Source organism: Haliotis asinina, chromosome 4 (genome assembly GCF_037392515.1).
Source record: "Haliotis asinina isolate JCU_RB_2024 chromosome 4, JCU_Hal_asi_v2, whole genome shotgun sequence".
Classification (NCBI taxonomy): Eukaryota; Metazoa; Mollusca; class Gastropoda; order Lepetellida; family Haliotidae; genus Haliotis; species Haliotis asinina.
This window is the reverse complement of record NC_090283.1, coordinates 60,141,739-60,167,298: the sequence shown is the minus strand read 5'-3', so window position 1 is coordinate 60,167,298 and position 25,560 is coordinate 60,141,739. Positions and strand designations below refer to the sequence as shown.

The window sequence follows — 25,560 nt, the reverse complement described above, 5'->3', positions numbered from 1 at the left end:
ACAAAACGTATATCGAACAAACAGGTGTTTCAATCAACTGTTCACAACCGACTAAACACCTTTCTTGAAACATGTAATATGTCAACCACTGACTAGACGGGTTTTAGAAATGATCACATAACAAACGATAACATCGTTGTAGTGACTTTGTTGTACTCAGTTATTGATTTTTAAAAAGCGTTTGATAATGTTTGGAGGGTTGGGTTATGACATAAAAGCAATGTCATGTTTATAACACTTGTTCAAAATATGTAAGTTAATAGTCAACTCTTGTGTACTGTGATGTATGTCGGATTACTTCCGGTTTCACTCTGGCGTACGCCAGGGTGACAACCTTTTCCCTCGTTTGTTCTGTGTAGTGATAAATGGCCTGGAAAAATACCTTACTAATAATGACTGTACATTTGTTTGTCGTGGTAAAGTCTTGGATATGAACGTACGTATTTCATTGGGATAGTACTGTAGATGTAGATGACAAAGTCCCATTTGCTGATCCACTCCCTGAACTAAAAAGAAGAGACAAAACCCTTTGCTCATTAATAAGAAATTCCTACCCAAATCCCGTTGATTTTACAACTGTGCCTGTACCATTTTCATATATTTGATGCAGGAGTATTGCATCTGTATGTTGTTGTAAATAAATCGTTTCTGAACCAGACAATCCAGTGATTGTCACAAAGCGATATAATGACAGAGATGTGTTTACTAATCACTATGAAATAGTGATAATACCAGGTGTTCTCGAAACGGTGAGGATGTCCTGAACCACCGGTGGCACCCGTCATAAGCATATGTCTAGTCATTTGGTGCACCTGAAATAAATCGGAAATGTATGGTGTAAGCCTAAGAGGAAAATAAATCTAACATCATTTCTGTCACTCATGCATGGAATTTGGAAATTGTCTCCACATGTCTACCATACCTCAAAAGGTTTATTGAGGCGTTAAATGTTGCATCCTTGATCTAGCAACTTCTGAGCAAGAGTGGCACGACGCTCTTTGAAATCCTGATACAGACAGCACGATTGTACCTCAAAAGGTGTGAAATGTAAACAGCAAAAACTGGAGATGTTTGAACATTGCTCGATATGAAAGGGAAGTTGACCATTGGAAAGTTGAAATCATTGCTTTTGCCATACAGTCTTGTGGAGATTTGTTTTGTCACTCTGAATCTATACACATACATATAAATATGAAACAACTCAGGTGGTGTCACTTATCTGCTTAATTTCATGTTCAGGTTGGGCAAATCAGTGGTAGGCAGGGACAGTTCGATGGTTACGGAACGACATTAAATCATCCATGTATCAACAGTTTAAGTTAAACGTCATGGCCAGATGTAATTGTTTGCATTTTGCCAGTCTAAGCAGAAATTGTGATCGATATGCATAAAGAAACAGATCCGCGTGGATGGGAACTCAATCAGTGAGGACTCCTGCTGCTGACCACATGTTTTATCCCCAAATGTCGCAAAGGTGTTATCAATGAAAAAGTTCAGCATTTCAAATATTGTTTACGCGGTAAAGATTTTGACATCTTGTCCTGAACTCTGAAGATAGAAATGTAGCTATATACTTGTTTACCACAATTGTTTGCAGATGTCTCCAAAATCAAGGAATAAAGTTTTTCTTCAAGTTTGTTTTGTGGGATAGTGGTATAAATTTTGAAATATCAAATGTTTTGACAGAATTTAACTCCGTCCGTTTTCTAAGATTCTAAAAATGTAAACAAATCCTTTGAATGTTTGAGAATCTATAATGGTGTCAATGAAACCTGACAGGATATTGAGATGATTCATGTGCCATTTTTTACTCTAACTAGTGGTCAACGCAACTCTACTCCACGTTAAATTATACGGTGTATGGTGAACCACAGAGAGTTCCCCTTTCTATATTAACCACTAAAAGGGTAATCTGTTACGGGTATAAGCTACATTCTTCTGGAACTACTCCCAAACTATCCAAAATTATTCATAATTATGCACTTATCCAAAGCGCTACTGAGGACAAATAAGATATTTGGATACAAAAATATGCTAACTGTGGTCTATCTTTTATATTTCACAAGCGTGTAAATGTTACATGCTCATCATGGAGTATCAACTTTGAAAAGGCAATTTCACCAAAGCTAGAAAGTTGAGGCAGAAAATAGCTCGAAAGGTGTCTATTGCAACATTTCCCGATTTTACAGATTTATCTCCCCCTGCCCATGTTACCAATTTTATAATACAGACCCTGTAACTATAACCTACCGGTTGCATTTGGCCGTTGGTATGAGACTGATAGTGAAAGTAGAACCTGCAGTCTCTGTACATCCCATGCTGTAGCAGATGAATTTCATTATTTACCTAAATACCAAGGTTTTTTTAGAACAAAGAAATAAATCTATTCCTATTAAACACTTACCTTTTCCAAATCCAGTGACTTGTGGAAAGAAAATTACTTTTGAAAGCAAAATACCTGAACGTATTTGATAAAAGTGTTAAGAAAGATTAAAAAATTATGTTCTAAACTGAACCCACTTTTGTATCAATTTGTACTTTCTGCCAACTTGCCTTCATGCATTATAAATGTCAAATAATCTTTCCCATGTGCCACCAAGACTGATTCCCCTTGAGAAGAAAAGAGTTTCTGTGAACGAATGCCAGTGTCCATATATTACCAAAGTAACACTGTGTGGTGCAATACTTCATATTTTATATGTGACAATTCACAATGGACAAAATCAAACCCACAAAGTTGTGTGACAAGAATGGATGCCTTCACCTCTGCAATAGCAAATGTGTCCCTTCATTTCAAGCAATATCTTTTTTAGCAACAACCTCTGCTGTTTTAATTTCAAACATTTTAAGGACATTCCAAAAAAAAATCCACAAAGTTGTGTGGATAGCATGAATGCCCGCAACTCTCCAATAGTCAGTTTTGATCTTTCATTTAAAACTATATCACTGCAGCCACAATCTGTGCTGCATTCATTTCACACCTTATAGGACTTTTGATAAGCGTGGTATGCAAGACTTGCATTGAACATATTTTGATCTGGTTATAGGAATCAAGAGCAAAGTAATTCCTTAAAACCATGTTAAGGTTGACATGCGGAGGACGTTTCCTTACCTGATGTATCAGTGGGGAATTAGGTGTCTGCTGACATTCTCAAGCGTTTCCCCACTATAGCAAACAACTGTAATCATTACTAACTCATTGTGATTCCACAACCTTATATATGATATGGGTGGAAGCGTAGAATGCACTCATTCTAGTGGTATTTCTTGTGATTATTAAGAACATATCTGGTCAATATAACATATATTTTGAATTGATGACTGCTTACCATTACAGAATCTGTAACAACCACCACCACAACAACAACGACCTTGCCACGTACGTTATAAAATGCCAGAAAATACTCATTCGAGTATCAGATAGGTCAGGGGTTTCTTAACTAAATGGACTAATTATTATGTATTCCATTCATTTACAGACCTACGTGGGCTAAGTTCTTTTACATCTCTTAATTCTAAATGATACTTGAAAGCATTCAGGAGATATCAGCACTGAGGTGTGGTTAAAGATGTAGATTTATGTGTATGTAACCATTCTTTGATTCACATTAATTCAATGGAACATAAATTTAGTTCCGTTCATGACAGTAATCCTTATTATCAGCCTGCAATATCCCTGGCCTCGTGTGTGCTGCCAGTGGCACCTGTTCTATCCCCTTACCGCTTCGCCGGTGTCCAAGTGGTCAAGTTTGCTGCGTCGGTAAGAACTCCTACGATTATCAGTGGTACATGACAATTTACTCAGCCACTCTGGTTAAAATGTAAAAGAATTAAATGGAAAAGATCATTTGCCAGCGATCTACTCCATGTAAGTTGAATACAGTAACATTTTTAGGTGTGGGCATTGAGGCCTTGTCAGAGCTCTGTGTACCAGGGAGAACATGATTTGCTTCCGATTTAGATTTTTCAAAAGCTATACCGGCGTGTAGGTTAGAATATGACTCAAGAATAAGAGAATATAAGTCACGTACGTGTTTTTAGCAGCTAATCTTTATGGATGTAGTAAGTTAGTTGACAAGAAGATTTACAAATCTGACCGTTCAGTGACAAAAATGATGTTGGATGACATTCCCTATTTGGCTTTGTATCATACGTTGTTCACGAATACCTGGTTTTATCTTTATTTGATGGTGCTTTGTCCATCTTGGTAAATGGGTGTGTGAGTGAGTATGGTTTTATGGTTTCCGTTAGCAATAATCCAGCAATATGTGTGTGTGTATGTGTGTGTGTGCGTGTGCGTGGGTGTTTGTGTGTGGGGAGGGGTGGGGGAGGGTGTAGGTGACTGGGAGGGGTTGATGGACACTAGAGAGAACCACATGGGGAATTGAGTCCGTGCCGTCAGCATGGTAAGCTGACGCTTTATCCACTGGACTAATGATATGTTTGTATTTGAGCAATCGGATGTACCTTAAGCATTATTTATTCCTTATGTATATGGTATAGGTTTGGTCATCACTGCTGAGGAAATAGTGTGTACCTTGACTTTTGTTCACAATTAGCACCATGAGAATAGATAATAGTCTGTCCTTAAGATAATGTAAGTTCTTCATTGTCACCAGGGGGACATGGGTTGATGTACCCTCGATGTTTGTTTACGAACATAAACAAACATCGAGGGTACATCAACTCTTAGCGAACATCTCAGTCTTAATTTTGAACTGTTTGAAGCATGGTAATTCAATGTTATTTGAGATAAAGAAGTACGACCACGAAGTACCGAATGAGTTGCCATTGGCATCTTGGTACAGAACAGTTTACCTCGATTGTAAATGGGGTATATTGAAAATAACAGAAGAGCGTTCAGCCAATCAGAAGGCGACATTTGTCTGAGGTAAGATAAATATTGTAATCATACATGTCAACAGTATTCATGATTGGCTTCTTATGGACCTAATAAAGAAATGCCACCATGGCTCCAAAGTATGACATAAATATCCTTTTTTCTTCTTGTGGTGTGTGTGTGTGTGTGTGTGTGTGTGTGTGTGTGTGTGTGTGTGTGTGTGTGTGTGTGTGTGTGTGTGTGTGTGTGTGTGTGGTGCGTGCGACTGGATATTCTAAGAATCTAACAGTACTGTTACGCTTTATGCATGTGATCATTAAGAGAACTCTGACATGGATCCCATCCATAATATGCAGCACAATTCATGAGGTGTGAGTCAAAGGTCGTGTCACTCATCTTATTTATCATTGGTGCTGTGTGGTCGTGTGAAGAGAGCTTAGGTCACAAATCAGGTGAAGTCAAGCAAGGTTGGTCACTTGGAGTCCTTGGATGGGTTACCGTGTTTGGAAGCTTGACTAGTGAGCGTTTCTGGGACACCTCTGTGAATCACCTCTGTGGTCACACACTCGGCAAATTAGTTTCTTCAAAGTCCCTGTTCACCCAGCAGAAAATGGGTACTCGGTGGTATAGGTCACATCACCATGCGGTGCTTCACATGCAGTTTGGGGTATCCAGTTAGTAATGCCCATCATGTTGTATGCACTATAAGAGTTCAGCACTATAGAAAAGGCCAATTATTACTTCCAATAATTTGTGTATAATGTTCCATTCATATGTGTTAACATACGAGTAGCCATATCCGAATGTAACACTCAAATCTACGTTCTGCTGCCAATAACAGTCTCAAGTTAGAAAAGTTCCAAGTGTCATTCTATAATAATGAGAAAGAACTATGACAGGCTACTTACCTACTCTCTTGAAATCCGTTTGAAATAATGACAAATAAACACCAATGCGGTGTTTGGTGAGTCTGCAGTGTCCATATACTGTCAAGATAATATCGTGTGTGTTGCCAGTGGCACCTGTTCTTTCCTATTAGCTGCGGCCGTTGCTGCTCCAAAGACACCATGGTTATCTCAAGTAGACCTCTTGATGACCTTTGTCTGTCATCAACACAGTATTGTTGTATCGGGCCCATAGGTTTGCGATGGTATGTGTGGGCACACTGAAGTGCCCAGCCACCTCTTGCTGCGATGTCCGTCTGTGTAAATGGCCGATGGCCTTGTTTTGTTGAGCTTCTGTCAGTCTTTTCTTTCGCTTGTCGTCTACAGGGACTTGAAACAATGCATGTGGTGTACCGTTGATGTGGATTTTTAAAGCCTACAGTCATAGGCTTCAGCTTAGGGCGATACAGAATTTCACAATGCACACGTATTTTTCAGGTAGGGTTTTTCCAAACGTTATGTCGTCGGCAACCAGTGCCCCACATGTTGGGATTTAGCATGGAATGGTTTGTGTCACATATCTTCCTAATTTTGCCGAAGTCAAGCTTCTTTTTTGAGATCATATAGGTGGCCGTCATAAACCCCTTCTCTCCTTCATAGTTTATAGGCGATCATTCAAAATGAACTAAGCTGTGTGACAGGAAAGTCTTCAGCTCTGCAATAATACATTTTGTCCATTCATTTAAAGGCACAGTGTCTCGCATATTTGACAATATTTTGGTCCATATGCTCTCACTTTAGGTTCGCATCGATCCAATAACATAGTCATTGAAAGTTCGAGGTGAACAGCTGCTAAAGTAATAACAGCTGCCATAAATGTAACTATGTAATGGAATGTTAACTATTGCTCCGTACATCAAAAGCATTTGTCGGTGTTTGCCGAACTGACCTTAATCACAAGTTGCACTATAGGATAATCGTTGAGATAAGAGACTTCCACTATCAGTTCACTTGGAACAAAGTTGGGTGGCTAGAGGGCCAGAGAGTCGATTTGATGCAAAGTTGCATTAATCCATTCAAACTTTCAAAGTTAATATCTAAATACGTAATATTTTCCGCAATGCATTATCTGGTAACTTCGATGTGGGTTGAAAACATTAATAAGAGAAATGCAAATGTTTTAGAGAAGTGTGGCGTGAAAGCGTTCCTTTTATTGCAATTTTATATATACCTCTGATGTTTTCATTTCACACATTTTAAGGACATTTCATAAGTGTGGTATGCCAGACTTACATTGAACACATTTTGATCCAGTGACAGGAATCAAGAACAGGAAACTACTTTAAGACCATTTTAAAGTTGACATGTGGAGAACGTTTACATAACTGATGTATCAGACGGATATAGATGTATGCTGACATTCCTTGGAGTTTCCCCACTTTAGCAAACATCTTTAATCATAAGAAACTCATTGTGATCCCAACACATTATTATATCGGTTGAAGCGTAGAATGCACTCTTCAGGTGATATTTCTTATGATTATTAAAAAGAACACATCTGGGTCATATAATATGTATGATGAACTGATGAAATTTTACCATTTCAGCTACAACAACAGCAATACCAACAACAACGACCTTGCCACGTACGTTATAAACATGTCTAAATGATAAATAAATAAATGGACTATGTACCATGTATTTTATTCATACACAGAAATACATGGACAACGCTTATTTACATTCCTGAATTCTAAATGACAATCAGAAGCATTCTGGCGACATGAGAGCATGATCTTGAGGAATGATTTATGCGGAGTCTTTGATTCAAACTAACTCGATGAGACATTGTTCCGTGTATCACACAAATCCTCATTTTCAGCCTGCAATCTCCAAGGCATCGAGTGTGTCACCAGTGGCACCTGTACTATCCCCTTACCGCTTCGCCGGTGTCCAAGTGGCCAAGAATGCTGCGTCGGTAAGAACTCCTACGACACGAAGATTACTTAAGTTAAATAAATTATTATTTAGCTGATCACTTTGTTTGAAAGTGATTAGATTTCCGAAATAATGAAATTGGCAAGCCTGATCGACGGCGATCTCTATTACAATTACATGGAGCAGGCGTTTCCGGTTTGACACAGTGTGTACCAGGTTTGAAATATATATATTTGCTTTATTTCGGTTCTTTTTCTTGTACAAATTCAGTGTATATTGAAAAGCACAAAGTCCAGACATTTCCGGGAATGTTTATAATAATCATCAACCAGAGTATAAGAGAGTATGAAAGAAATACAAAGAGTCTGAAATAAACTGAATTGATAACATTTTCAACTAAAGAGCATATGACATGAAGACGAAAAATGTATAAATGATGGTGTGCTACAATTTATCTACGAGTTGTAATTATCTAAACTGTATCAATTCTGAAAAAAGGCAGCAGTAAAGCCCTTCCTAAATTTCCAAAACGTTCCAAGCCTGATAAACATCATCTTACCAAATTCGGATTTTTTAAAAACATATTTCGAAACTTGGAAATTTTTGGAAATATGTTATTTCCAACTTGTACACATTTGGAAATCGCCATTTTTTCCTTGTGGAAGTTTCGACCTCTTTTTAATGTGTAAAATTTTTGCTGGTCTGTTTTGCTAGTATTGATTCGAAAATATTGTACTTTGTGATAATAATGATGCTATGGAAGGGTGAAAATAATGGGTAGATACTGTGGCAGATCGTTTCAACTTGGCACTTCAAGCTGTGGAGGTGGAATACTTATCAGGACGATTTCGATAAGTGTCATGCAACACCTAAAAATGTGTGATCATGGTTTAAGTAAAACGTTTAAGGTGTAAGCGAAAAAATGAGACTCTTACAAAAAGTTGTTTTTTGGTGGCCGCGCGGTGAATTCGAACTTCGCCATTATTTTGCTCCACTAACAATAGTATGCCGTTCTCATCATTATCTCCCCTGTCGTTCGACTGGGTCATGTGATGACGCCGCAGCAGATGTGATATCGAAAGCTGATGCGACACATTTATATGAACTAGTGAGCAAATCAGTCCAGAAGTTACGGAAAATATTGGTGCTTCCTCGGAGTACCATTATCGACTTATAGCCAGACTTCAAGCTGTCGGAAGTTTTCAGCGCAAGCCGGGATGAAGACGTCTCGTAAACTCTCTGGAAATGACAGACGACGACTAGCACAACTGACGGCGGTGCATCCAAACTGGTCGACTGAACAACTGGCTTTAGGAGGTACTGGAGTATCCGAATGGACTTAAGGTGGAGTTTAAAAGAATCATGCGTAAGAGGAACGCATGCGTACACACGTCCGCCCAAACCAAATCTTGCTTTCATCGGAACTGCATTCAGCAAGTGGAACTCCCGGCCGCTTCACCACATCTGAATCCCATCGAAAATGTCTGGCAAATCATCCAAGAAACAGTGAAATAGTTGGAATCGAAATACATTGCAGACAGGAAACGACTGATTCTTGAAACGTGGTATGAGCTATCTCACAGAAAATCTTGTAAATTCCATGCCTCGGAGGATTCAACACGTACAGAGCTTGAAACGAAAGGATGGACTGGCTCACTACTGACTTGTCATGAACGATTTAACAATGCATTGTCTACACCAGTGCCAATTTTCAAATGTCTATGTCAATTATTAAATCAAGACGTGGAATCAAGACTTCTCTCATTATTTTTTGGCTCGATACTGTGTATTATCGAAAGGATGTAAAATGAACCGCGAAGTCTCAATTTGTTTACGTGAGTGCATGTTTGTATTTATTTACAACAAACACGCACCATTCAGCAAACAACAGCAAACGCATTTTCAGAATTTACGAAACATGGGGATTTATAACTCCAGTAACCGTATTTTGCTGTGTGAGGATTTAAAATTGGGATCAAAGAGACCATACGTGGGATGCATGCATCCAGAGTGACAAATCCCCGAGATCACTTTATCTGTAGGTGTCACAAATTCAGGATGGCGTTCCACTGCTTTATTCAAGCTCATTACAGTCACGGTTCTACAGTTACAACTCACATTCACGATGTCTTTCTACTATTTCAGCACAACCTACAACACCTCCGCCAACTACTTGTAAGTATCAAATATGTCAACATCCAGGGCATTTAGAAAAATACCTTGAATAGTCATGCATGCATTTTTACAGTTACAACTCACATTCACGATGTCTTTCTACTATTTCAGCACAACCTACAACACCTCCGCCAACTACTTGTAAGTATCAAATATGTCAACATCCAGGGCATTTAGAAAAATACCTTGAATAGTCATGCATGCATTTTTCGATCCTTAATAGCACTAAGTTCAAATCAGATATTCAGCAATTGATGTAAATTACTCAAATTAAACACCCCCATTCACAATGACTATAGAATTGAGCTCAATGTATTTTACCATTTTAGCACCGCCCACGACCGGACCATGTAAGTTTCACCATTATTCTATTACATATCAACCACGGTATGTCTCTGGTGATGTTTTAAACAATGCATGTTTTTTTATAAATGTGTTGCAAGTAACAAGCAAGGTCTAGATTTTCGAAGCTCTCTTAGCTCTATGACAGTCGTAAGTGCCATACATTAGCATTAACTTATAACGATCTTAGCGCTAAGGGGGCTTCAAAAATCTAGGCCCAAGACTGTTACGTCTCGTAGTTCGTTGGGTTCACCTCACTCCAAAATGTGTCCAGATATATGATATGTAACTGACACAAATGTCAGATTATTGAAAACTATTACTGCTGATGAAATAAAGCTATCAATACATATTTGAAATGTCACAGAAGTATCTATCCTGGTTGTTGTGCAAATGGCAAAATGACACGGAAAACATTATTTAGAAAACACAGAATAGGAAAATAAATCCAAAGGTTCCTCCAATTCTGGTTCACCTGAAGAAAAAGATAAGCAAAAACACAACAACATGTTGGAATGTTCAGTATCTGTTCGGTAACACTTTTTTTTTTTTTTAAAAAAAAAAATATGAAAACATCTTTCCTTTATCATACATGGCTGCTTATATGTGAGAGACACTTATGAGTCCAGGATTGAATGACAACACAATGTGATGAACACTTTGGTATGTGCCTCATAAACTGACGTTGCCAAACAAACATTACTACAGACAAAATATGAATTGTAAATACCAAAATACATGGACTATGTTCATTTACATTTCTAAATTCTAAAACACAGCTGGATGGATTCAGGAAATATGAGCATACGGACTCTATGGCACCAGAGCTTGCACAGTATCCATTAATGTTTATACAGAGGAATGGCAAAGGGTGTAATTGTAAGTAAATGTTTGCATTCTTTGATTGACATTAATCCGAAGTAACCGATTTCATTTGTCATAAGAATTCTCGTTTTCAGCCTGCATTGGAAGTACCATCTCATGTGTTGCCGCTGGTACATGTCCCTTCGAAGTCCTTCGCGATTGTCCAAGTGGTCAAGTTTGTTGTGCCAGTAAGTACAGAAAGGAATGAGTGAGTGGATTTAGTTTCACACCACTTTTAGCAATATACTAGCAATATAATGACACCATAAATGAGTTTCACACATAATACCCATATGGGGAATCGAACACGAGTCCTCGGCGTCACACCATAGAAAAGGAAGGTTACTAAAGTTGCATAAGATACTATTGAGGTGTCCATAGTTCTTGAAAGTGACAAGATCGGATCGGAAGCAACCATCATCATTTGGGTACACGTCTATTCAGTTTTGGTAGGACTAATGTCGTCATGCTCGAATTGCACCACATTGTATGTTTCATGGTATCAGTGAGTGAGTGTGAGTGAGTTTAGTTTTACGCCACACTCAGCAATATTCCAACTATATGGTGGCGCTCTGTAAATAATCGAATCCAGTGATCAACAACATGAGCATCGATCTGCGCAAATGGGAACGATGACATGTGTAAACCAAGTCAGCCAGCCTGACCACTCGATCCCGTTAGTCGCCTCTTACGACAAACATAGTCGCCTCTTATAGCAAGCATGGGTTGCTGAAGGCCTATTCTACCCCGGCACCTTCACGGGTCCCACAAGTTACGAATTGAACTGAATGAGTTTTCTACCATTTCAGTACCACCTACGACTACACAAACCACGACTACGCCACCCCCGACTACACCACCCCCGACATGTAAGTTTAAACAATGTCAGCATCCAGGTCATTTAGAAATATTGGTAAATTGAACTGGAGTAAATATTCTACCGAAATTAGGCAGATTGTTTAAACATAATTGTGTACTTAATACTACGTCTCACTCCCACGCGCACTAAGATCATTTGTCACATCTTTGAGATGTGGATCTCTAAAACTAGCCTTAGGAAGATTTACCGTCCCTCCAACGCCAGAGGATCAACATTACTTCAAACTATGCAACACTCACCGTGACGAGAAGACGAGAAACGTTTTGTCACATGTCGTCCGTTCTATGGTGACATTAAGTATGAACTTCTCTCCTGATTATCCAAAGAAATGCCTTATTTTGATCATTTGGATCCCAATGACAGTTTCGCCTATTTATTGTGGAATATGGATGTTAATAATAAAGACGTTGATCCATAAAGTTTGTCCTTTTCTGATTGTAAAACATGCCACATGAAGAAGATATTAAAATGGCTAAATTAATTCTTCGAGTAGTTTTAAGAAGAAAAAGTGTCTTCTTAGTGCTATGCTTCCATCGTCTGTTAGAATTCTGAATGTGTATGTGGTACGGTGTTTACAGTGTCCTAAAGGTCAACGTTGGCTGCATGTTATGGTATGGTGGGTTATATGTCTAGATTTTATGGATGTTCGTATACATGCTGACACTCCACAAATGAAATATCTCTCTCTCCCTCCCTCTCGCTCCCTCTCTCTCTGTGCTCTCTCTCTCCCTCTCTCTCTCTCTCTCTCCCTCTCTCTCTCTATATATATATATCTATCTATCTTAACTTTTGTCTTGACTATAGTACCCGGAGACATGTACATTCTTCTTTCATACTTTGTTACAAAGAACCACAAAATAAAGTCAAAAGGTGTCATGTTATATATGAGCTACGAACAGAATGTCTCACAAAGATAACAAATCATTATACATTATACTGTCAAGACAGAAATTTTGTTTTGAAACATGATGATTTCAAAAGTGTTTACCACTGTCTTACAATGACAACCTCAGAACAAAACGTTCATTCCTCTAGCATTCACGTACTTCCTGTGAGATTGAGGACCATTCGTCAGAAATGATAGAAATTGTGAATGAAGTCAACTGGGAAAACATCATGTGAAATGCGGCTATGTACATAACATCATCACAGCATTTAAAAGTAGAATCATTTAGGCTAGAACTAAGCATTCCTATTCACAACGACTGAAGGATTGAGATCAATGTGTTTTGTCTTTTTAGCACCGCCTTCGACCAGACCACGTAAGTTTCACCATTATTCTATTACATATTAAACATTGACATGTTTCTGATGATGTATAAACAGTGATCATTTTTAGAATGAGTTGCAAGTAACATTCAAGACTGCTGTTTCTTTGTAGTTCATTGAACTCATGTCACTCCAATGGAATGTGTCAATATGTATGACAAGTAAATGACACAAATGTCAGCACGAAGGATAATTTATAAGTACATGGGCTATTCAAATTGACATGTTGCAACCCACAGGACATTATAATAAAACTGCAGACTATCTGAAACTATATCTGATGGTGAAATTAAAGCTATCACTACACATTTGAAGTCTCACAGAAGTGTCCTTCCTGATTGTCACACAAAATGCCAAATTGACCTGGAAGACATTATTTCAAACACAAAGAATAGGAAATTGAATCCAAAGGTTCCTCCTTTCCTCGGCTGACGTTCAGAAAGTTGGGAAACATCTGAAGAAAAAGATAAGCAAGAGCACAAAAACAGGACAACACAACAACTTCTTGTAAATTTCGATATCTATTCGTTGACGATTGAAAATCTGGTATTACATATTATAGCATCTTTCTTTTGTCATAAATAGCTGCTTCATGTGAGCGCTGTATCAGATCTAGCTATGAATGACAATCCAATGACGAGGTGTGTGTCAGAAACTGACTTACCGGCTGACGCAACGTTATTACTGCAGACAAATCATGCATTCTTACTAACATTCTTAATGTCCATTAATGTTTATATAGATGAATGGTTGAGGATATAACTGAAAGTCAATGTTTACATTATTTGAGTGTTGTTAATCTGATGTAACTGAATCCCATCTGTTTTGAGAATTCTCATTTTCAGCCTGCATTGGAAGTACCATCTCGTGTGTTGCCACTGGTGCATGTCCCTTCGAAGTCCTTCGCGATTGTCCAAGTGGTCAAGTTTGTTGTGCCAGTAAGTACAGAAAGGAGTGAGTGAGTTGGTTTAGTTTTACACCGCTTTTAGCAATATTCCAGCAATATAATGACACCATAAATGAGTTTCACACGTAATACCTATTTGAGGAATCAAACACGATGAGGAGTCATACCATAGAAAAAGGAAGGTTACTAAAGTTGCATAAGATATTATTGAGGTGTCCATAGTTCTTGCAAGTGATAAGATCGGATCGTGATAAGATATTCAAAGACATGAAATGGATAGGCCCATTCGGAAGCAAGCATCATCATTTAGGTCCACGTCTATTCAGTTTTGGTAGGACTTATGTCATCATGTTCCAATTGAAACACGCTGTATGTTTCAAAGTATCAGCATGTCATAATTATCTGTAGAAAAGGAACTGATTCAAACCTGGCATTAACTTACCACATGTAGCACTACAATCTCCCCCTCAACTAAAGTTATTAATTGTATGGAAAATCAAGCTACAAGATAATGAGAAAAACTCGGTTTATTCTGATAAGCAGACGTGGCAAAAAGTGAACTTAAAAAAAGGAACAGATCCAAACCTCACGTTAACATACCACATGTAGTTCTACAAACTGACCCTCAATGGATAATTAAATGGAAAACCTAAACTAAAATATATCGAAATTATGTTTATTCTTAAGAGCATGTCAAAAGACCTGATTTTGTCGGGACGAGTACTATGGTAGTTTGATGATATCTACTAAATTCGTTTAGATCACGTTTAGATCACTTTCCACCCATCCATCCCTTTATATGGCCCCTACTCATAGGTGCGAAAGGCAAATCTTTCAAAACGTTGATGAGGCCATTTACAAAATTTGTGGTATCAGTGACAGAATTTATGTTAGGGGTCATTCGCTATTTGAATTAGTACAATACCTTCCACGTTAAAGATGAACGGTTGACTAGCCTTGCATTCTTTTATCACAGTTGCCAAAGCTTGGAAAGAACATGCTAACCTTTCCGTAACCCCCTCCCCCCAAAAAAAAAAAACCAAAAAAAAAAAAAACCAAAAAAACATGGCACATCAGCATTTGAAGGTGATTCCTATATGTATGTTCATGATATATTCGGAATAGTACTGTCAACTGTGCCTTCAGTGGCGATTCCTTAGGGATGAAGATAATGTTTGGTCTCTTTTACTTTGGTTACTTTTAATTACAACTTGAACTGAATGGATGTTCTACCATTTCAGTACCACCTACGACTGGACCACCCACGACTACACCACCCCCGACATGTAAGTTTCAACAATGTCAACATCCAAGGAATACAGAAAAATACATTGAATAGAAATGCTTACATTTTTCAATCCTTAATAGTACTAATTTCAACTGAGATATTCAACAATTGGTTACAGGTGGACGCTTAAGTGACATACCATGTTAGTGAAAGTGAGGAAAACGTTTCAAACAAATACATCATGAACTAAGTATTATAAGTAGGCACCACTGCATTGATTGATCAGTACATCAAACAAATGGATTGGTGTAAGTGACAGAGTCACTGAAAGACCAATGCGTTAACAGAGGAAGTAATGTACCTCAACCATTGCTTAGCAGCAAGAAATCAGCTAATCCGGCAGTCCGAGGCTACACGGGGTGACTAAACCTCCAGTACAGTCTACACTGAGGTAGCTGTTTTGTAGTGCAGGTTTTGAACGGATGGAAGGAAGTAGGCTCGATAGTGTTATCCACCTGTGGTCTAAAACTAGAGGAAATACTGGGAAAGGAAAGTAGTGAAAATATTTGAGGGAATTGAACTAACAGACGTGCTAACACTATCAACGCAAAGCACATGCTGGGTAATCAACAATATTAAAGGATATCTTTCAAATATTTATAAACTCAGCAGGAGTAAATGATATACCAAAATTAACACACACAGATCACGCGCACTAAGATCATTTGTCGCAACTTTGAGGTGTGGATCTCGAAAACTAGCCTGAGGAACGGGAAGATTTGTCGTCCCTCCAACGCCAGAGGATAAACGTTACTGCTAACGATGCAATACACATTGTGTAGAAGACGAGAAACGTTTTGTCACTTGTCACACGTCGTCCGTTCTATGGTGACATTAGGTATGAACTTCTCTCCCGATTATCAAAAAAGATGCCTTAATGTGAACATCTGGATCCCATTGACATTTTAGCCTATTTAATGCAGAATGTGGATGTTAAAATAGCTAAACTACGAGGCGATATAAAAAAGGTTCTAATTACCACCAAGACGTATTCCGAGTCGAAACTGTATTTTGATTTCTTGTCCTTAAAACGTCTCTATCCAGAGTGACATATTTCTTCCAACATGCCTTGACCTTGAGCAGACCGCTGAAATAGGGCCCCTTAATTTCAAGGAAAACTACCACTCCACCTCTTTAATGACCTCACTGGTATCGTCAAAATGGAGGCCACATCTTGGCTCATCTGTCAGGGACATACGATCGGTTTGAAAATTCCTTTTCCATCTCACAACGGTATCATAAGATGGGCTATATTCACCATAAACAGATTTCATCTCCTGTTGATTCTGTCGGGCAGTGCAACCCTTCAGTTGCAAAACCTTGATAACACTGCATGACCCAATCTTCTGCAAGCATGGGATTACTCGAGTTTAGGATCAACTACCAGAAGATTGAATAAGGTTAAGTATGTAGTTTCTGGTACCCCAACTAGAGAGGGATCACTGATGTTACCTTTTAATTTTCAACATAAGTCCTCAATAAATTCATGGCAATAATTAGAATTTTTGGGAAACCCCACAAAATCATGCAAGTGACCTACTTAGTGATATGCTTCAGTTGTCTGTTAGAATTCTGAATGTGTATGTGGTACGGTGTTTACAGTGTCCCATAGGTCAACGTCGGCTGTATGTTATACTGTGGTAGCTTGTCAGTGTAGATTTTATGGATATTTATGTTACTGCTGACACTCAAATCAATAATTTCTTTCTCTCTCCTCCTGTTCTCTCCCCAGTTCTCTCTCTGTCTCAACTTCTGAACTTTTGTCGTGATTATTTGACCTGGAGACACGCACATTCTTGTTTTGCACTGGATTCCAAAGCACCACCAATAGATAGTCAAACGGTGATATATCGTAAATGAACTACGAAGTGAATGTCTCACAAAGATTTAAGACCCTAATGAATTATACTGTCAAGTAAGAATTTTCTGTTTTGAAAAGTGATTTTTCAACAGTGTTTACCACTGCCTAACATGACAAACTCAGAACAAAACGTCCAATCCTATAGCAAACACGTAGTCAAGCTTCCTGTGAGGTTGAGGAAATGTTTCAGAAATGAGAGAATGTGTGAATGAAGTCAACCGGGAAAACATTATGTCAAATGCGGTTATATACTTAACATCATTATAGCATTTAAGAGTAAAATCATTTGGACTAGAACTAAACATTCCCATTCACAACGACTGAAGAATTGAGATCAATGTGTTTTGTCTTTTCAGCACCGCCTTCGACCAGACCACGTAAGTTCCACCATTATTCTATTACAAATTAAACATTGGCATGTTTCTGATGATGTATAAACAGTGATAATTTAGTGATAATGTAGTTCGTACTTCACTGAACTCATGTCACTCCAATGGAATGTCTCCACATGTATGACAGGTAACTGACACAAGTGTCAGCACGATGGACAATTTATAAGTTCATGGGCTATTCAAACTGACATGTTGCAACCCACAGGGCGTTATAATAAAACTGCATATTATCTGAAACTGTAACTGATGGTGAAATTATTCTATTCGCAAACGTTTTTTAAACCAGGTGTTGCATATGACAACGCGCTTCTTTTGTCATAAATTGCTATTATATGTGAGAGCTCTAAGACGTCTAGCTATGAATGACAATGCAACGACGAGTATGTTGAGGTGTGTCTCAGAAACTGAGTTACTGACTAACGCAACATTATTACTGCAGACAAATTATGCATTCTTATTACCAAAGTATTTGGACTATGTTCATTTACATTTCTAAATTCTTGATTTGATTTAGGAAATATCAGCTTAGGACAATCATCGCACCTAAGCTTCACTGTATCCATTGATATATAGATATAGATTAATAGATATAGATGAATAGCCGAGGATGTAAATGAAAGTGAATGTTTGCATTCTGCAAATGGCATAAATTCGACATAACTGAAATCTATCATCCATACAAATTGTCATTTTCAGCCTGCATTGGAAGTACCATCTCGTGTGTTGCCACTGGTGCATGTCCCTTCGAAGTCCTTCGCGATTGCCCAAGTGGTCAAGTTTGTTGTGCCAGTAAGTACAGAAAGGACTGAGTGAGTGAATTTAGTTTTACACCGCTTTTAGCAATATTCTTGCAATATCATGACACCGTTAATGATATTACACGTAATACCCATAAGAGGAATTGAACACTTCGCATCACACCAAGGAAAGGAATGCTACTTAAGTTGCACAACATATTATTGAGGTGTTCATACTTCTTGAATGTGACGAGATATTCAAAGAAATGGATATACCCATTTGGAAGCAACCATCATCATCTGGGTAAACGTCTATTCAGTTTTGGTAGGACTAATGTCGTCGTCATGTTGTTATCTGTATAAGGGTGAACATAAGCACATGGAAAAACGAATTGCAACACTGTATGATTCATAGCAACTTAACATATACTCACGGCTTTGGTGTGGACATTTCAAAACTGTGGATAGTCAATATAAAATTTTCTTTGAAGGCAGTTTCAAAGACACTCATATTTGACACTCAATTGTACGTTGTGATGTGAAGTGGGAAGCAAAAGGCTTAACTAAAATAATAAAAAGAGGCATAGCACGAAACACTGCCACATAAATATGGACACATCTTATGCTTGGGGTACTTCAGCAAAAGGACCCTAACAGGCAATTTACCATTCAGTCGAGCTATTTATTGTTATGGAGAGTGTAGTAACAGGTGACATTTATGTTAATGAAAATAATATAACCCATTCGTAAGTTACTCAAATAAGGCTCCAAATGTTATCGTTTAGCAACAATTCCATAGTGACTTCCCAGTTGAACCAGTCTCCGCTCCCCCCAGTCACACTGGTTAATATTATCACTTCAATCTTATATACCCTCTACAAAAAATATAAAGATATTTTACCTACCTGTATAACTTTACAGACCCCAATGATGTTATATATAATGTCTTTTATGTCATGTGTAAGTTATCTGGGAAATGAAATGGAATAAACAAAATATATAACATACAATTAAATCTCTGTTGATCATGGTGATCTACCTTCAGTTGTTGGCAACCTTTAGCTCATTCTTATATAGTATTTTCCTCTGTGGATATATCGTTTTAGGTCTAACCACTAGTTTGTCATTCTACTCTGTGATATTCAAGTTAGTTTTACTGTCCTTCTTTGACAGTGCGAGTGCTATTAATTCATTTGTATTTTTACAATTAATCGTTCTCGTCACGATATGGCTGCAATACTGCCGATGTGACGTCAAATAGTAACCCCCTCCCTCACCCACTCACTCCCTCCCTCACTCACTCATGAAACAGAGGAAACCAGTGAGGTCGCTCCAAGTGTTTAGGAGTGAAAAAGTCTTCACAGCGCTGTGTTACAAGGGGAATGACTACAACCTTTTGTTACACTAATAATCAGAATTTAAGAGGCCAATAAAACTGAACATTTTATAAAGGTTTATGTTAATTCTTATGCAGAGAAAACAAATGATTCTCTGATTGAGAAAGAGAGTAAATTATTATGGTCTTATTATGACACGAGATATATACACATGCACAAAAGGTAAGTGCCACTATTTTCATAGTGTCTTGATTTCACCACTGAAGATCAGAAATACAAACTATAAATGTTTATGACTGAATCAGCCTTCCACAGATTCTTGAACCTAAGATTGTCAAGATATGACAAGGAAAACGTTCTGCACGTGCAACTCCATTTCCCTACCATCTGAATCTTAAAATCAAGTTTCTGTTGTGAGATTCTCCTTTCACTTTAGAGTTAGAAAATCAGTCATGGTGAGGAGAAAGTTAACTACCGCTGAGAGATGGCGGATGATAGGCATGAACAATGCTGGCTAGGATATTAACAAGATGCATTTAAGGACAGCGCCAGGAGTCATTTGTGAAAGGAAGGAACGCAGGCACGCACGTCGTTGCAATCAACGGTTTTCCACTTTGATGATTAGCCACTTGTTGTCTTATTTCATATTTTTGAAGGAAAGTTTCTTCCTGTATTATTTTAGTTTGGGTATTCCACCCTGCACTTTTTACCGAACACGTTAATGACACATTTTGAATGTATGTACCTTGGTAGGTTTGTGCCAAATATTACAGGCAGAGGGGAAATCGGAAAGCACTAAGTGAAAGTTTATCTATACAATATGAAAATTTAGGTTAAATAATAAAAGAAAAGGTTAAGAATATTGAATGTGCATTATCATAACATACTTAAGCCTGTATGTTGTTATCAATACAAGTTGGCAGATAAATGATGGACACTTAATGTTAGAAATTTAGCCTTGGACATGTTTGGATAGAACAAGGTGATGAATTAACGTCTAAATGTACAGGTGGTTTCTAAAAGATGTGTGTTGATATTAATGGTCAAGTGTCACATAGCAGATGTACAAATATATTCTAAGTTAAATTTTATCATACTGTCCAATCGTATCCTTCGTCTGAATCATATTTATTACGTGTCGATGAGAAAACATATGGAGTAGATGTAGTAATCATGGATGAATGCCTGAAGAAAGCATAGAGCAAAATATACTTATAACTTTCTAAAATATAACTTTAGAAAGGTTGTGTCCTGAATCAAACCCGGAAAAAGTGATCTTTTTAGCTGTTTATATCAAAGATTAATGTCCATCTTATACATTCGGTTAATTTAGATTTACCGAAATCTCTAAGTTATTTGGGTGGAATTGACATTTAAATTTTAAAATTAATTTAAATTAATTGGTACCGTTTGCAGATAAATCTTAGTCGTAGGTACTGGGACATGATAGAAGAATCCTTTAGTATTGCTTGCGACTTGGGTGCTAAAACTGTTATACTGGAAGATGCCGCCATCTTTAATATGACACAAACCCGGACTGAAAACGTTACGAAAATGTTTAATTTCACCCAGATCATCTCTGAACCCACAGGTTTACCGGCACTTCACGAAACCTGATCGATTTAATGTAGCCTAACAGAACTAATTGTGGCACTGTCAGTGTATATATCACACAGATCTCAGCAATGATATAATAACAATTTAACCATCTTACCATCTCTTGTTCTCTATGGTTCTCTTACGAAAAAATATGAAGTTTCCTTTTTGACTCAGTATATATTTCCTGTCCGCTAATTGCTCATATCAGACATAACCAGTACTTCTACCGCAATGGATTTTTTGTTGATGAAATACTCTATGACGAAGGTGACTTATCCAGTACTGACACAGAATTACTTCTTGAATCCATTTATCATTTCATAATTAACTCCAAACATGTTGTTAATAAGGCACAAAATACAATAAGTACTAACTCGTTTTGTTCGTTTTGAAAATTTTCTCGTCGGATTACATCTATTTTTTGCACTCTCTTAATGTGTTTAGTAAGTACTTTTCCCTCTGGAGAGTTTCGTGTGTTTGTAATATGGGCCGTGGGCCTAATTACGGAAATGATTCTGGATTCCTAATTTGATTTGTACGACACATTCCTTGTTGTAACGGTGAACAACGGACTAGCTTTTCCATTCACTTATCCATCACGCCCACCCGGTATCATGATAATTTGATAGAAATCAAATACTTGATAATATCTTTTTTTAAATTCAAGATTCATTCTTAAGATATATTCGGAATTTTACAACCGACTGTATTTTTGTAAAAGATTATTATGGATGTGGTAAATGTTTGTTCACTTGTATTAATGTCACTTTTAATGAACACACAGAGTAAGAAGTGAACTGAATCGTTTTTTCATCGTTTCAGTTCCGCCCACGACCACAACGACCACGACAGGTAAGTTTCAAAACTGTGTACATGAACGGTAGCCCAAGAGCCGGAGATAGTTTACAGATATTTCGACAAATCTCTCTAAATACATAGATAAGTAACTGCATGAACTGTGAACACGCCAAGTTGTTCCCATTGTCATGTCCTCATATAACAAACACGTGAAGATCCGGGTTAGAACTGATCTTTAGTAACCCATACCTGTCGTAAGAGGCGACTAACGGGACTGGGTGGCCAGAGTCGCTGATGTAGTTGATACGTGTCATCGTATTTCCATTGTCCATTGTGTATATCTATTCTCTGGGATTGTCTATCCCAGATTTAATTATTTACAGACCGCCGCCATATAGCCGGAATATTCTGAGTGCGGCGTAAAACAAAATTATCATTACATCAAAGCCGGGATTCCATGTGCATGTGCTTAATGTTTGGTACCTTTTAGTTTCGTTACCTTAACGTCAATATTTAATATTCGTCTTAAGAATTGAACTGTATCGTTTTCACATTGTTAAGCACCGAGCTAAACGACGACCACAACGACACTGTCTATGTAAAGGATAGTTAGAAAAAAGGATAGTTACGACACTATTTTCAAATTTGACATTTAACAATTGGTTGCAAATTGTGCTGTAAAATCTGTTTCCGCAGAAGGACTTGTTGTAGTTTATAGATAGTCTCGACAAATCTTCTGCAAACAGATACGGAAATATTGTATTGTAAATGTGCACTTGCTAATATTGACAAAGTTTACGCATCACTTCATTATTAATCAGAACATCTAAGAATTGGTAAAACCGAAGTCTGGGATTCTTTGTGCATGTACTTTTTAGTATTGTTTCAGATGAATTAAAATGAACATTTGTCTTAAGGTTAGAATCGTTTTTATTTCTCCGTTTTAGCGCCAACCACTGCTGCAACGACCCCACCAGGTAAGAAGTACTGTGGACATAAAGGGCAGTTGGACAAATACTTGAATGTGTACACTTACATTTCTCAGTTGTTGGTGACACCAATTTGAATAATGAGATGTTTAGCAACTATGGTTACATGTTACATAGTTACGCATGGTTACATGTTACATATTTACACATCACTTCATAACATGGTTACTTTATACAGGGGACGGGTGTCCGGGGTGCACAATGGACGGGGGTCCGGGGCAGATAGTCAGGGGGCAGTTGTTAGGTGGGCACTATTCCGGGGAATGTTAGCCTGATACCAAAGCCATCACACACCCGTGAAGACCGGGTTAGAATGTACCTTCAGTAACCCATCCATGCCGTAAGAGGCGACTAACGGGATCTGGTTTCCAGGCTCGCTGAATTGGTTGACCAATGTCATCGGTTGCCAATCGCTCAGGACGATGCTCATGCTGTTGATCACTGGATTGTCTGGACCAGACAGACCCGCCATAATTAAGGCTGGGATATTTCTGACTGCTGCGTAAAACTAAGCTCCCTCCCTCACTCACTGAAACCAATCATTAGATTGAACAACTTTCTACTAGACTGTGCGACTTGAATACATGCAGTTGTCTTTGTTTATTGGGTTTCAAATCAGGATAATTTAGGTATTGAAGACAAGTACCATTTTGTATTCATTCATATGTACATACCATATGTATATCGTGAAAATCCGAACATGTATTAATTTAGATCTATTCTATCAACGTATAGTGTACTATTTTTAAAACGTTTACCTAAATTCTTACGTCGTAGATATGCATTAAGAGAGAGTATATGTAAATCCTGAGTTGATACCATATATATACACACACACACAGACACACACAGACACACACAGACACATACACAGACACACAGACATACAGACACACACACATATATATACACACAATTTTGGTCGACAATAATATACATAATGTTATGTTTGGTGAACTACGACAATATTCCAATTTATCTATATATAAAACTGTATATATTTTCGTATTCTCTTGTATTTGGCACGAGTTTGATCTGTCATTGATGCTATCCCAGCAGTAAAAGATATATACCCTGCAAATTGGCAAGTCATCTGTATCCAAAAGCCGCTTAAACATTTGATCATCAAGTCATCACGTCCAGGGGGCGAGTGGGTAGTGTAGTGGTTAGAGCGTTCGCTCATTATGCCGAAGACCCGCGTTCCATTCCCCCCATGGGTACAATGTGTGAAGTCCATTTTCTGGTGTCCCCCGTCGTGATATTGCTGGAACATTGCAAAAAACGGCGTAAAACTAAACTCACTCACTCACCCACTCATCACATCAGTTACATCCTATAAAAAATAGGTTGATTATGTTGACGGTGATGTACTGCCGAATGGTACAGCATTCGGAATAAACCAAGGTGACGTTATTCACCAAATCTGCCATTCTGAGAGACCATTGCATCATGCGTACATGCAGTGTGTGGAACTGAATAGCAATCCAACCGACACTTTCGGATGGATGAAGTCGGACGGTCTCAAATGTGAAACTAATGGCTTTCTTATTGCTGCTCAAGGTCAGTTACTTACCAATTTACGGAGACTGTCCAACACCTTGTCAGTGGATGCACTTCCTTGGCACAAACAGCATATCTTAAGCAATATGATGGCACGGCTCGTTGCTTTCAGTATCGTCCTCACCATGCCTGGGCCCGAGGCCCATCCACGGTACAACCCTGAACATGTCCAGGGCGTCATGGAAAATGACAGCTTTAGACTTCATGGGAATGGGCCCATATTCTACCTGAGAAGAATTCCACCCAACAAACCTGATCTTGTCCTTTTTGATAAAATCAGCGACTGTATTTATATCATTGACTTTTCTGTCCCGTTTGACAGCAATGTGATTGGCAAGATTCCGGTAGAGCATGATAGATATGCGGACCTCGCCCTGGTCGCTTGGATGCCAAGTACATTGTTGTGAGACTCTCCATTAGTTGGTAACTTCTGGGCGCGCTTGCACAGAGCAGTCTTATTTACGATCAATCTTAAACCCCACAATCATCTTTGCAATCACCATACAATTACCCTAATCCACTTGTCTTAAGACAGCATGGATTTAAGATCGCAATCTTAACTAAGATCGAACTCTTCAAAGTTGGAGGTAGGAATTTCTTAAACTCGACTCCTGTCTACAGTTGTCTGTAAGTGCGCATAGCATGTTGCGCAGACGAAAACGCGGAACTGGTTAATACACACGACTGACATTCCTTTCACAAATCTTTGGAGGTAATGATAATGTGGAAGATAACATATATAATCACTCGTGCCTCGTGGGTTAATCTCGAATTTGTCTACATTCTAATTTTATTTCTGAACTTAGTATGTGATACTGCGCCCACAGAAATATCACGTTTTATGATATTGAAATACAAACAAATACATTAACAAACTTTGGTCTTGAGTTATTGACCTAA

At 38.1% G+C, this 25,560-nt stretch overlaps 1 protein-coding gene and 1 long non-coding RNA gene across 2 annotated transcripts in view; both read left to right on the top strand.

Annotated features, from left to right (window-relative positions):
• The window catches only part of LOC137281064 (protein psiR-like), a 41,809-nt gene extending 30,558 nt beyond the window's left edge, over positions 1-11,251 (top strand). The window contains exons 12-16 of the mRNA XM_067812208.1: positions 7,332-7,370; positions 7,607-7,702; positions 9,808-9,837; positions 10,167-10,187; positions 11,139-11,251. Coding sequence (XP_067668309.1) covers positions 7,332-7,370; positions 7,607-7,702; positions 9,808-9,837; positions 10,167-10,187; positions 11,139-11,251 — 299 coding nt within the window. The remainder of the gene's footprint in view (positions 1-7,331; positions 7,371-7,606; positions 7,703-9,807; positions 9,838-10,166; positions 10,188-11,138) is intronic.
• A 618-nt stretch (positions 11,252-11,869) lies between these two features.
• On the top strand, positions 11,870-14,107 carry LOC137282633 (uncharacterized). The gene is made up of 3 exons (XR_010956827.1): positions 11,870-11,912; positions 13,165-13,185; positions 14,038-14,107. It is a non-coding gene; the product is annotated as an uncharacterized lncRNA (long non-coding RNA).
• The last annotated feature ends 11,453 nt before the right edge of the window (positions 14,108-25,560 follow it).